Source organism: Plecotus auritus, assembly GCF_963455305.1.
Source record: "Plecotus auritus genome assembly, chromosome: X".
In the NCBI taxonomy this organism is placed as follows: domain Eukaryota; kingdom Metazoa; phylum Chordata; class Mammalia; order Chiroptera; family Vespertilionidae; genus Plecotus; species Plecotus auritus.
This window is the reverse complement of record NC_137784.1, coordinates 29,095,790-29,110,513: the sequence shown is the minus strand read 5'-3', so window position 1 is coordinate 29,110,513 and position 14,724 is coordinate 29,095,790. Positions and strand designations below refer to the sequence as shown.

At 38.3% G+C, this 14,724-nt stretch overlaps 1 protein-coding gene across 1 annotated transcript in view; it reads right to left on the bottom strand.

The window, feature by feature from the left end:
- The window catches only part of CFAP47 (cilia and flagella associated protein 47), a gene marked incomplete at both ends in the record, with an annotated part of 517,322 nt that overhangs the window by 355,571 nt on the left and 147,027 nt on the right, over window positions 1-14,724 (bottom strand). Inside the window, 2 exons of the mRNA XM_080652339.1 lie at window positions 152-364; window positions 2,279-2,474. Of these exons, the coding sequence (XP_080508465.1) occupies window positions 152-364; window positions 2,279-2,474 (409 nt within the window). The remainder of the gene's footprint in view (window positions 1-151; window positions 365-2,278; window positions 2,475-14,724) is intronic.

The following is a 14,724-nucleotide window of genomic DNA, read 5'->3' as shown; positions in this document are numbered from 1 at the left end:
CAACGCTGTATTTGGAACTTTTAAAATATTGTTATGTCCAAAATAATTATTTTAGATGTCTCTCCTTTACCGTTTTACAATAGTGTAAAATAGTATAACCCTTTTCTTCTTTATTGTCAGAAACAAAAGAATCTAATATTAAATATCTTACCTGCAATTTCTGTCATCACAGAAAAGAACAGTAGTGACAATTGTCAGAGGTTTAGATGATTTGAAGCTAAAGCGGCAGATGAGCTCAGTGTTAATTCCATCGAGAGAGGCTTCAATGACTGTGCCTTTTGGAAAACTCACAGTAAGAGGGTGAGTCTCCCCATCAATACCAAGAAGGCTTGCTGGGGGAATCACAACCTTTATACTTGATTCTCTGTTTGAAATTTAAAAACAAAACAAAAAAAATTAGCTCAATGCGTGCAAGTAATTGGCTTTATATATGTTTTCCTTTGTTTTGGGATTACTAGAGAAATTAAAACAAATATTTATAATAATATGCACACTTATTAAAGATATTTTGTATAATCTTTTATTTTCTGGTCATAATATGATTTATAATGTTATTTTAATAAAGAACCACATAAGATGATCAAAAGTTCCTTTTGTCCTCTAAAGATTAAAAAGAGAGGGTTAAAACACCTGATTAAATACAATGTGTTTTTCACCACAGCCAGGATATAAGTAGTATTGCCCTTAAATGTATCCTGACAAAAATTTACCAAAAATTACTTTAATAGCTAGAGCTTTATCACATGTGGACTAAATATTAACAGATTAATATATACACATAATTTATTTTTAAATATGGATACTCTTAAGCACTATACACATATATAATGAATATTTTTAAATCATTACTAAAAAATGTCACTTAATGTTCACTTATTTCACTATATATTTCTAAATTATTCAGCCAATTTAAAATGTTTGTAATTTTGAATAACATAGTATGTAGTATTCACTTTTAAATCTAATTAATACTTGATAACTTTTGGTGACCTATACTATTTAACCATATTAGTTTGTTTTATTTTATTATATGTATAGAGTCCTATAGCAAATAACAAATGTTAACAAATGGGAACCATATTTATAATGTTTTAATTAAAATGAAGATTATTCAGATAATTAACTGGCAAAAGATCTCAACTTGACAAGGTTAAACCAATATGGTTAATTGCATAAAACATGAAAAAGTAATTTATAAATCAGGCTGGAATCATATTCTGTCGCTAATTATCTAAGTGTACCTGGATAAGTCATTAATGCTGTTGATTTTATTGTACCATATTTTGCAAGACTCAACTTTTGATTTGAGATCATTTTTAAATTGATACATTTATATATTAATTCCAAAGTTGAAAGACTAAAATATTAATTCATATATTAGATAAAATTTTGTAATAAATAATGCATTTTAGCACAAAATAATTTAAGCCACTTCTATTTCCTATTTGAGCAACTGAGGTTAGTTTCTACTTAAAAGGTAGGGTCTTGAAAGAATAGAAAATCCTAACGTTGTCAAGTTAAAGTTTAACTATACTCTCTCACGAAATGACATTTAGACCAAGATCCATGGCATAAGTAAGCACTCATTATATCTTGCAGGCCAAGCTGAGAAACTAAAAGTTGTCCTATGCTTTCCAACTTGAATAATTTTCATTTATTCTCAATCATTACATCTCTCTCATCATTGATGCTCTATCTCTCTCTCCCTCTTCCTTCCTCTCTGAAATCAATAAAAATATATTAAAAAAAAAAAAAAAGCTGAGAGTGATCCCAGCCAACAGCCAGTAAGAAAATGGTGTCTTAGTACTACAACTACAAGGATAAATTTTGCCAACAACCAGGGAGCTTGGAAGAGGACTTAGCCTCAGATGAAGACTGCTGTCCATCCCATGGTTTCCGTCTATTGAGACCATGAGCAGTGGACACAGTCAAACTGACCCAGACTCCTGACCCAAAGAAATTCTGAGATAACAAATTCATGTTTTAAGGCACTAAGTTTGTGTAAATTTGTCACACAGCAATAGAAAACTAATGCCCTGAGTTTTTAAGCTTGTTTCTTACACCATAAAGAGAGACATAACAATAATTCTTACAAAAAAAATTAAATGACTAACTGTGAGGTAACTAAGTGGGCTTTTTTTGTATTTTAATTTAAATGTACAATTAAATATTTTAATAGTTCCAACTACAGAAACAAGTTAGACATTGTCATGACTCATAACAAATACAAACAAAAAGCACACAAAGAAAGTATGGTAAATTCACATTAAGCATTTACCTGTAATAACTTTGAGGTAAAATGTTGACATCCATCACACTTGCTACATCCAAAGGAACAGGGTTGAAATACATGAATGCACGGTCAAACGATAACTTGGGCAATTTTAGCTCTCCAATCAGATGTAACATTTGGTAGCAAACTGGACTCTTATTTAAACGTACAGGTACGTAAGCTGTGTATTTTACAGCATGAGCTAATGAAAAAAAACATATTTTAGACTAGTTCACACACCAAAAAAAAAAAACAACCAAACAACATTTAAGTAGTTTAAACCTTACTAAATATTAAAATGTACTATGAAGGTACAGTTCAATTAAGCAGAATTGATTATCCAGAAACTGGATTTCTCCTGCCAAGGAACTTAAGACATGTAATGAGGAGCTGTTGAAATAAAAATCTTTCAAATTGAATTCTGTCTAAAAATAGACCAAGTCTCCTTAAAGTAGATTTTCATTATTATGGGAAAAGACATCTAACTGAGGAAACAGTGCAACAGGACTTCTTTTTTCACTGTTTTCTATTCCTTAATATGAGCTACCCACCCCTTTAGTACATGCATTATGAAAATGAGGTCAGATAATTGCTATAAGGATTTCAGGGGACTACTGGGAAATGGATGTGCTGAGATGAAAGGAATGTGCTTCCTCACAGATTTTAAGTTTATGAAAGGCTGCCAGGGTCAACTGCCTAATTTCACCTGGTAGGAAAACAGGAAATTCCCATGTTGGCAGCTCACTATGAGGAAAGGCAATCTGTGTTGGAGAAAAGGGATCAGCATAGGAGGCTGCAGGTTAGTCCTGGAGGACAGGTTCCATCACAGCAAGTTGTCAATGCCCTTTAGACCTAAATCCCCAAATATAGGTCTCAAAGTATTAGTGTAAGCAGCTAGTTAGATATTAATGAAAGAGAAGGGAGCAGATATCTAATTAAGCAAGATTAACTAGGAAGCTAGAGTTTCCTAGTTTACCCCAGGGGTTGCAGCATTACCCTGCCAAGGGGATTAACATTTTGTTTCCCTCAGTGGGCAGGAAGAACTGACTTTCCAATCTCCCCAGGGGACAATGGCCCATTCTCATAGTTTGCCAGGTGGAAGGAGAACAAGTAAAGGGGAAATTCCTTTGTTGAGGGATGCTCAGTAGAGACCAAGATGGCACAGGGGAGAGCCCAACATAAGCCCACAAACAGCCAGGAAAGAGACTGTTTAGTTTGAAAGAAAACCTGCTCTTTCCAAACCTGGAGATAATATAATCAAAGCTTAACAAAGGCCTGAGTTTTGTTTGTTTGCCCATTCCTTCATACACTCTCTCTCCACAGCAGCTGCGCCGGCTTAGCAGCCACACTGAGCACAAGTGCAGCACAGGTTGTGACCCAAATGCAGACTTGGGGTGGATGTGCAGATGGGGAAAATGAGACACAGAGAAGTTCTGCATCTCTGGGCCCTGGTCCTCATGGGCTTGGTGAGAACAAGAGCATGTTTGTGGCCCAAGAGACTGGAGTTATTCCATAGTGAGACAGAGCTGAGCCATCTGGTTGTGGATGAGACACTAGGCACCTGGGGGGCAGTCTTGTATTTTTCTCCAATAAATCTTACCACTATACCTTATCCTTCTATGCATGGATCCCTGAAATGCTTTTCTCGTTACTCCATGTAAGAAATGGCACCATCAGGAGGAAAATGTGATCTGGTGAGTATGATTTCAATATATAATTTTAGAATTCAAGAACTGGACACCAGAGTGGCCTGGCAAGGATCGGGGCCATTAAGGGTATCACCAGGGCAGAGAATAAGAGTGTTCTGGATGATGCAAACCCGTTTTCAAAAGTGACATCATTGTGAACCATAAGCAAAAGCAATGGACTCACTGAACTGATCAGACCCACTAGTTTTCAATGTACTGGATGCCTTTATGTGTTCAAATAAGCCCTTTACATGTTCAAATGGTCTGGAGTCCTTGGAAAGTGGGAAGTGGCTGAAGAGGGTAGGGAATAGGGACTTCCTATTAATAATGACAGATGACTACTAGTAAAGACTTTGTGAAAATATAAGGGATTGTATCAGCACCTTGAATTGATAAAATAAGTTTTAAAAAATTATGCATTTAAAGCATTGTAAATCTATAGGAAAAGGATAGTATCATTTAATGAATCTGATATTGTTAAAATTATTTTGGAGGGAACTAACATTAATTTTAGAGTTAGGTAAGGTTTTAAGACTTATTGAATTCTGAATTTTAAATGAGCTATTTTGAGATTATTTCTAGGTTTTAGACCTAGTAAAGGTTTTCTGGGGTAATAGAGAAGGGGCTCCATCTGTAACCTAAGACTACTGGAAATTCAATGACACTTTTTTTTTTTAGCACAGATATGCCTTCACTCCCATCTGAGATGTAAATTATATAAACTTGTTACAGGAATGTGTGTGTTTTTTTTTTTTAACAATTAAGTTGGGATCCTAACAAGGGAACCCCAGATTTGATTGTTTGGGCTCAGCTCCATACAGAAGGAAAAGTCAAATGGAAATGTTTCCTATTTCCTTTTTGATTGTCCAGTTCATTACATCTCAATATAAATGTTAATATGGACATAGAGGGAAAATTCTGTATATAAATACAAATAGAAGCTTTAGCTGAACTAGCTATTTCTTTTAAGACCAGACACAGTAGAAACTTGGAAGACAGAAATATATAATGATACCTCATTAAAAATAAACTTCAGAAAGCAGAAAATATTTGATGTTTTCTATTATATTTTCAGAGTTCTAAGCAGAGGTAATAAAAGATGAAACATTTTTTAAACCTACTAATCACAGAATCCTATGTACTTTTTCTCTCACATAAAACTAAAGCCATTATGCAATGCCATGCTAACAATTATAAGCGAGACATCAAGATAATGCAACACAGTGCTAACAGGATATTATTAAGAGAAAATACATAGCTCAGTGAACTCTCTAAAAAGCATGAAAGCTATAATAGGTTCTTATCCTGCCTTTTCTATTGATCACATAGCTAGTTGTGGGTATTTTATTTAGATTTCAACATGTGTAAAACGTAGTGTGCTGAAATTTCTGAAGCAAGTGATTTACTGAGAACGTGTGCTCAGGAGGAACTTGTAGGCAAAGGGGGAGTCAGAACAGGGCCAGGCAAGAGGCTATGAAAAGTTGTGCTTTTAGAATCCAGATTTAACCTGATCACACAGGGAGCTCTGAGATGTGAATTTAACAGAGAGATTGTCCCACAGAAGGGAGTGGGCTGGGCCACCTGAGGTAGTGGTGGTGATAAAGCTTAAATTCCTAGGCATCTCTGCATAAGACATCTTCCTTCAGCCAGGGGGACAGACATAACCTATTAGGAGTCAACACCCACAACTGAGAAATGGATAGAAAAGCGCAGTCATGAGAATCTGCATAGGCTCAAACAGCATATATAACAGGATACAATCTAATGTTGATTCATAAGTAAGAATAATAAGGAAGAATAAAAGGTAAGGTACTATAATACATTAAAAAAATAAAAAATAGTTTGGAAATGGCATTTGCCATGCTTTAGTTATGGTAAACTAAATAACCATATGCTGTAAATTAAAGACAAATATCAATAAAGACTTTCTCAAAAACAGGCAAAAAAACAACTTTATAGCTTATTTTTAAGCACTTAGCCGCTGCTCCTTTGTTCTGATCTGTTTAAAACAGCTAGCTGTTGCTGGATCAGTGTGGCTCAGTTGTTGAGCACTGATCCATGCACCAAGAAGTTGATGATTCAATTCCTGATTAGGGCACATACCCAAGTTGCTGGCTCGATCCCCAGTAGGAGGTGTGCAGGAGGCAGGTGATCCGTGTTTCTTTCTCATCAATGTTTCTATCTCTCTCTCCCTCTCCCTTCTTCTCTCTCTAAAAGTCAATATAAAAAAAGAAGAAACTACTTGTCAATACCCTTACTTCATTAATCTCAGTATCAGGAAAGTTATGTGTTTTTATGCAACAGGGATTCTCATGCAGATAATTTTTTAGCACCTTTAAACTGATGTTTATTGTAATTTATTGATTTTTATTAAATCTTTATTGTTAAAAGTATTACATATGTCCTCTTTTTTCCACAAGTGACCTCTTCTAGCCCATCCCCTCCCTCTGCCTCAGGCCTTCACCACCCTATTGTCTGGGTCCATGGGTCATGAAAATATGCATGCAAATTCTTTGGTTGATCTCTTCCCACCCACCCACCCTCCCTCTGAGATTCCCCAGTCTGTTCCATGCTTCTATGTCTCTGGATCTATTTTGTTCATCAGTTTATTTTGTTCATTAGATTCCACTTGAGTGAGAACATGTGATACTTGTCTTTCTCTGACTGACTTATTTCACTTAGTATAATATTCTCCAGGTCCCTCTATGCTGTCTCAAAGGGTAAGAGCTTTTACCGCTGCATAGTATTCCATGGTGTAAATGTACCATGGCTTTTTTATCCACTCATCTACTGATGGGCACTTGGGCTGTTTCCAGATATAAGCTATTGTAAATTGTACTGCTATTAACATAGGGGTGTATACATTCTTTCTGATTGGTGTTTTGAGTTTCTTAGGATATCTCTATATATAAAAGCATAATATGTTAAGTGTCCGACCGAGCAGTCAACTGATCAGTTGCTATGATGTGCACTGACACAAGGGGGCAGATGCTCTGACCTGTAGGTTAGCTTGCTGCTGGGGTCTGGCCGATCGGGCCTGGGCAAGACAGGCTGGACATGCCCTGGAACCCTCCCGCGGTCCCTCCCCAGCCACCGGCCCCTATCGGGACTGGGCAAGATGTTCCTGATCAGCCCTGATAGCTGACCAGGTGGAGGGCCCCCGCCTGTGCATGAATTTTATGCACCAGGCCTCTAGTATTCCTATAAGTGGGATCACTGAGTCAAATGGCAGTTCCATATTTAACTTTTTGAGAAAACTCCATACTGTTTTCCATAATGGCTGCACGAGTGTGCATTCCCACCAGCAGTGTACTAGGGTTCCCTTTTCTCCACATCCTCCCCAGAACATAATATTGTTGTTTTATTGATAGCCATTCTGACAGTGTGATGTGATACTTCATGGTCATTTAAATTTGCATCTTTCCAATGATCAGTGACTTCGAGCATTTTCTCATGTCTTTTAGTCATCTGTATGCCCATTTGGATAAGTGTTTATTTAGGTCAATTAAAAAACATTTTTTAATTGGTTTGCCTTCCTTTGTTAAGTTGTATGAGTTCCTTATACACTGAGTGGCCAGATTATTATGATCTCTGAATGCATAATAATCTGGCCACTGAGTGTATATCCTATATAATAAAAGGCTAACATGCAAATTGTCCCCTCGACCAGGAGTTCGACCAGCAGGCAGGCCGGCCAACTGCCCATGTCCCCTCCCCCTGGCCAGGCTGGCTGGACCCCACTCATGCACGAATTCATGCACTGGGCCTTTCTATATATATATATATATATATATATATACACACACACACACACACACACACACACACACACACACACACTGAGTGGCCAGATTATTATGCATTCAAAGATCATAATAATCTGGCCACTCAGTGTATATTTTGGATATTAACCCTTTATCAAATGTGTCATTGTCAAATATTTTCTCCCATTCAGTGCGATCCCTTTTCATTTTGTTGATGGTTTCTTTTGCTGTGCAGAAGGTTTTAATTTTGATGTAGTACCATTTGTTTATTTTCTCCTTTATTTCCTTTGCCCTAGGACAGTGTTCGGCAAACTGTGGCTCGTGAGCCAGATACAGCTCGCAAGCCGCGGTTTGCCGTTCTGTTGACTGAGTTTGCTGACCACTGGGATAGGGACTTAATCACAAGGAACAACAACAGCCTGTAATTATTGGAATCGATAGTCTACGTCAGTGGTCGGCAAACTCATTAGTCAACAGAGTGGCAAACCGCAGCTCGCGAGCCGCATGTGGCTCACAAGCCACAGTTTGCCGACTACTGCCCTAGGATATGTATCCTCAAACATATTGCTAGGAGAGATGTCTGAGATTTTGCTGTCTATAGTTTCTTCTGAGATTTTTATGGTTTCACAACTTACATTTAAGTCTTTTATCCATTTAAGTTTCTTCTTGTGTATGGTGTAAGTTGGTGGAATAGTTTCATTTTTTGCATGTATCTTTCCAATTTTCCCAACACAATTTATTAAAGACACTGTCTTGACTTCATTGTATGCTCTTGCCTCTTTTGTCAAACATTAATTGAGCATAATGGCTTGGGTCAATTTCTGTGTTCTCTGTTCTGTTCCAATGATCTATATGTCTATTTTTGTGCCAGTACCAGGCTGTTTAGATTACAGTGGCTTTAAGTATAACTTGATATTTGGTACTGTGATAGCTCCAACTTTGTTCTAATTTCTCAAGATTGCTGCAGCAAGTCAGGCTCTCTTTTGGTTCCACATAAATTTTTGAAGTATTTGTTCTAGGACTGTGAAATATGCTGTTGGCATTTTAATGCTGAGTTGCATTGAATCTAATGATTGATATAATTAACATCATTAAGATGTCTTTAGGGTTTTCTATGTACAATATCATGTCAACTGTGAACAATGAGGGTTTGGATGCCTTTTATTTCTTCCTCTTATCTGATAAGTGCAGCTAGGACTTCCAGTACTTTGTTGAATTAGAAGTGGTGATAGCGGACATCCCTGTCTTATTCCTGTTCTTAGGGGAAATGGTTTTAGTTTTAGTGAGTATGATGTTGGCGGTAGATTTGTCATATATGGCTTTTATTATGTTGAGGTATGATCCCTCTATTCCCACTTTGGTGAGAGTTTTTGTCAGAAATAGGTGTTGGATTTTGTTGAATGTTTTTTCTGAGTCTATTGATATGATCATGTGATTTTTCTTTTTCAAGGTGTTTATGTGATGTATCACATTTATTGAATTGCAAATATTTTATCAGCCTTCCATCCCTGGGAAAATCCCACGTGGTCATGATGCATGATCTTTTTATTATATTGCTGGATCCTACTTGCTATTATTTGGTTGAGGATTTTAACATCTATTTTCATCAGGGATATTGGCCTATAATTCTCTCTCTTTGTAGTGTCTTCTTCTGGTTTTGGAATTAGGATAATGCTGGCCTCATAAGAAGTGTTCATTCCTCTTGGATTTTTTGGAATAGTTTGAGAAGTATAGATATTAGTACTTCTTTGAATGTTTGGTAAAACTCCCCTGTGAAGCTGTCTGGATCAGTGCTTTTGTTTGCTGGCAGTATTTTGATTACTGTTTCAATTTTATCAGTTATTATTGGCCTATTCAGGTTTTCTGATTCATCTTTGGGAGACTGTATTTTTCTAGGAATTTGTCCATTTCATCCACATTGTCCATCTTGTTGACATATAGTTGTTGATAGTATTTTCTTTCAATCCTTTGTATTTCTGTATCAGTTGTTATTTCACTACTTTTGTTTCTGGTTTTATTTATTTGGATCCTCTCTCTTTGTTTCTTGATGAGTCTGAGTAATGGTTCATCAATATTTTTTATCTTTTCAAAGAAGCACCTCTTGCTTTCATTGGTCTTTTGTATTTTTTTTTAGTATCTATGCCATTTATTTCTGCTCTGATCATTATTATGCCTTTCCTTCTACTTACTCTGGGCTTTTCTTGTTGTTCTCTTTCTACTTCTTTAAGTTATAGGGTTAAATAGCTTATTATTAATTTTTCTTGTTTTTTGAGGTAGGTCTGTAGTGCTATCCACTTCCATCTCAAAACTGCTTTTGCTGTGTCCCAGAGATGAAGTTGTTTTGTGCTCATTTACATTTGTTTCCAGGAAGGTTTTGGTTTCTTTCTTGATCTTATTTGTGGTCCATTCATTGTTTAATAACATGCTATTTAGCCTCCATATGTTTTAATGTTTTTGAGTGTTTTTACTGTAGTTGATTTCTGATTTCATGCCATTGTGATCTGAGGAGATGCTTGATATGATTTCAATCTTCTTGAACTTGTAGAGATTTGTTTTGTGTCATAACATGTGGTCTATCTTTGAGCATGACCCATGTGCACTTGAGAAGAATGTATATTCTGCAGCTTTGTAGTGAAATTTTTTATAAATCTCAGTTAAATCCATCTAATCCAGTGTGTCATTTAGAGTCACTACTTCCTTGTTAATTTTTTGTCTGGAAGATCTATCCACTGAAGTCAGCTGGGTGTAAAAGTCCTCTACTATGACTGTATTGCTGATTATCTCTCCCTTAAAGTCCTCTAGAAGTTTTAAACACACACACACACACACACACACACATGCACACACACACATGCACACACACACACATACATATTGTGTCTTCAGGTGCTCCTATATTGGGCGCATATATGTTTATCAGGATTATATCCTCTTATTGAATCATTCCCTTTAATATTTTGTAGTGACCTATGTTATCTCTTGTGATGGCCTTCATTTTGAACTGTATTTTTTTCAGATATGAGTGTTACTACACCAACTTTTCTTCATTTCCACTTGCATGGAAAAAATTTTTTTTTCTAGCCCTTCACTCTCATGCTGTGTGAATCTTTTGTTCTGAGGTGGGTCTCTTGGAGACAGCATATATTTAGGACATGTTTTCGTATCCATTCAGCTACTGTATGTCTTTTGATTGGAGCATTTAATCCATTTACATTTAAGATTATTATTGAATAGAGGCCTGTTGCACGAAGATTTGTGCAAGAATAGGCTTTCCTTCCCCTGGCTTCACTCCTGGCCACCCGGGAGACTTTGCAAGTGTTCGCTTCCGGCCGCCGCCCAGGAGCCTGCAAGTCTTTGCTCCCGGCCACCTCCCGGGAGCCTGCAAGTCTTCGCTCCCAGTCGGGAGTGCCGCTCCTGTAGCTCCCTCTGCTCCCTGACCTCCCCCTCATAGCAGGCATTCAGCCCCACCCGGCTGCTCTGCACCTGTGTATGCAAATCAACCCTCCATCTTTATTAGGTTAATTTGCATACTCACTTCTGATTGGCTGATGGGCGTCGCAGAGGTACAGTTGATTTGCATATTTCTATTTTATTAGTGTAGATATGTACTTATTTATTGCCATTTTAACTCTTTATACCTATGGTTCTTTCTCTATATATTTCTTCTCATTACAGCAGTCCCTGTAGCATTTCTTACAGTGCTGGTTTGGTGGTGATAAACTCCTTTAGCCTCTTGTTGTCTGGGAAGCTCTTTATTTCACCTTGCTAGATATAGTAATCCTGGTTTCAGATTCTTGCTTTCCATTACCTTGAATACTTCATGCCATTTCCTTCTGGCCTACAGAGTTTCTGGTTAAAAATCAGCTGACAGCCTTATGGGAGCTACTTGGTAGATAAAAAATTGTTTTTCTCTGGCCACCTTTAAGATTCTTTATCTTTAATTTTGACATTTTAATTATGATGTGTCTGAGCATAGGCCTGTTTGGGTTCTTCTTGCTTGGGATTCTCTGTGCCACCTGAACTTGTGTGACTTTTTCCTTCACTAGGTGAGGGAAGTTTTCTGCAATTATTTCCACAAACATATTCTTTATCACTTTCTCACTTTCTTCCCCATCTGGCACTCCTATGATGTGAATATTGTTACGTTTCATGGTGTACTACAGCTCTCTTTAGCTGTCCTGTTTTTTAATTGTTTTTTATTTCTCTGATTGAGTTATTTTTTTCAACTCTGTCTTTTAATTCACTGATCTCATTCTCAGCTTCCCCTAATCTGCTCTGTATTACTTCCAATGTGTTCTTCATTAGTACTATGTCACTCTTCATTTCCAACTGGTCTTTTTTCATAGTTACTATATCTTTTCTCATGCTGTTCAGAATCCTTGCCATCATTATTTTGAACTCTATACCTGGTATATTTCTTATCTTCATTTTGTTTAGCACTTCTTCTGGAGAATTATCTTGTTCTTTCATTTGGGGTTTGTTTTTTAGTTTCCCCATTTTGGCTGCATCTTCGGGTATGTGTCTATGCATTAGGTAGATCTGCTATGACTCCCAATCTGTAGTGCAGATCTGCTATGACTCCAGATCTGTAGTTCAGAACAATTTGTGACTGACCCTGAGAACCCTGTTTGGAGACATGAGCAATCCACAGCTGTGGCTCCCTCTGCTGGGGTGGGTGCCTTTGGAAAGGACACAGATAGGCACCAGGTTCTGCTTTTCCTAGCACCAGGCCCAGAAGGAGATCAGGCAAAGACTTAAAGCCTCCAGATATCCACCTATGCCTGCAGTCTGCTTGTTATTCATCTTGATTAGCCTTAGGCTATTGACCACAGGATAGGGCAAGAGGTCTTCCAACAGGGTGGGGCAACTGCCTGCCCCCCAGGCAAAAACCACCTGGATAGCAAAGGTCCACTGGAGAAAGATATACTCCATAGTTTGAGGGAATGACTCAGTGCAGGAAACCAGGTGGCTGCCCTCTGAACTCCAACCCCAGATCCCTCAAACCTGGCTTCTCCTCACACAACTACAGTCCACTCTTTCCTACCTCTTTTGAAGCCCAAGGTGAGTGGCTACACACGAAATTTTGTGAGTTGGCCCTTTATGAGGGTGCCTGCATTTCCAACCCTCTCTCCCTGACAGAGAGCAACCCTGCTGCTTTCCACAGCCAGATGTGATGTGGGCACCTTTCTTAGTTCTGGTGCTCTGGGCTAGGGAGCCCAGCTTGGGGTTCAGACCCCAGAGTTCTCAGTGGTAAACCCCCACATCTGAGATAACTCTCCAGAGCTTCATCTGCTGTCTGTGGGAGTCCAGCTAGCCCATTTGTGCCTCCACCTTCCTACCAGTCTCCATGAGGTCTCCACTTTCTGTTCTTGGTTATCAGGGTTCTCTCCAGTTAGTCTTCAGTAGATTTTTCAGAGTAACTTTATTTCCAGTTTGGTCCTGGGAGAATGTCACTGTAGCTTCCACTTACACCACCATCATTTTGTAATAGAGAATTTTCTACCCCATATGCACCTTAGGTGGCAGGCTTGGGAAACACTGAAGATATTTACATGAAAACAAAAACAAGCTTATCCAAGGGGAGTGTGAGTATAGCCACATAAATTAGATTCATGAATAGTGATTCAGATTCAGAGGGAATTGGAAATTTACTTAGAGACTTGTGTGAGTCAACCCAGCCTCCATCCCTGTGGCAGTCAAAAGAAAAGAAAATAAAGGAGGTTTAAAAAGTAAAAACCACCTCCCTAAAACTCTTTCAAGTCCTGAGAATAGAAGGCAGCTGTGCTCAATGACCAGTATAACAGGGTCTAGCCCAGGGGTGGGCAAACTTTTTGACTCGAGGGCCACAATAGGTTCTTAAACTGGACCGAAGGGCCGGAACAAAAGCATGGATGGAGTGTTTGTGTGAACTAATATAAATTCAAAGTAAAGGAGCGGAGGGGAGAGCAAGAGAACTGGATAGAACAGCCGGATCCGGCCCGCGGGCCATAGTTTGCCCAAGGCTGGTCTAGCCAGAGTGTGATCCTTTAATATGCTGTTGAATTTAGTTTATTAGTGTTGTTTTTTTCAACTAATTAAAAAATTAGTTTGCTAGTATTTTCTTGAAGATTTTTACCTCTATGCTTATCAAGGCTATTGGCCTTAGTTTATTTTTTTATCATCTCTTTGTCCAGATTTGGTATCAAGGTAATGCTTTCTTCATAAAATAAGTTTGAAAGTATTTCCTCCTCTTCAGTTTTTGAGAATTTGAGAAAATTGGTTTTACTTTAATGATTTGGTAGAATTCTCCAGTGAAGCCATCTGGTTGAAATAGGGTCCTTCATGGAGTTGCAAGAAAAGCATTTTGGGGAGCTATATATGGGAGGATGAGATATAGTGTAATATTTACTGGAATAGGAATAAAAGACTGCCCCCCCCCCCCCCGCCAGGTTCCCAGTGTCCATCCATCCTGCTATGGAAGAAGTCAAGTCTTTATCAAGCCCAGAAGAAAGGACAGGATCCACACATTCTGTGTCATTGGTTCAGTCCCGTTCAGTCTCTGTCCCCATTCAGCTAGCTTAGCTTCTGTTTCTTATTGTGCTCTGGCTGCTACTACATTGCCATCCCAGGCTCATGTTTGGAGCCCACTTGGAGCCCTTGGAGAGGCATACCTGCACTTGGGACCTATGCAACAGCTAGGCCCACATGGTTGCTACAAAGAGAGAATAGGTGAAAACACGGGCGAACAGACCCATGTTACCAGGAGAGAAAGAGAGAGCTTCCCTTTGTTAGGCTCTTATTATATTATCTTGGGCTTGGAAAGGATCAGACTGTCTTTCAAACTAACCAATCAATTTCTCAGTCCTTTGCAGGCTTGTGCTGGGCCTTCCTACTAACCAATCCATTTCCTAGATCATCTAGGGTTTTGTGTCCCTTATCTATTCCAATCCTTTCCCAGGTTAGGCACATTCCCTCTATGTTTGCTATCTTGGCTCCTATTGCACATGCCTCATAGTAGAAG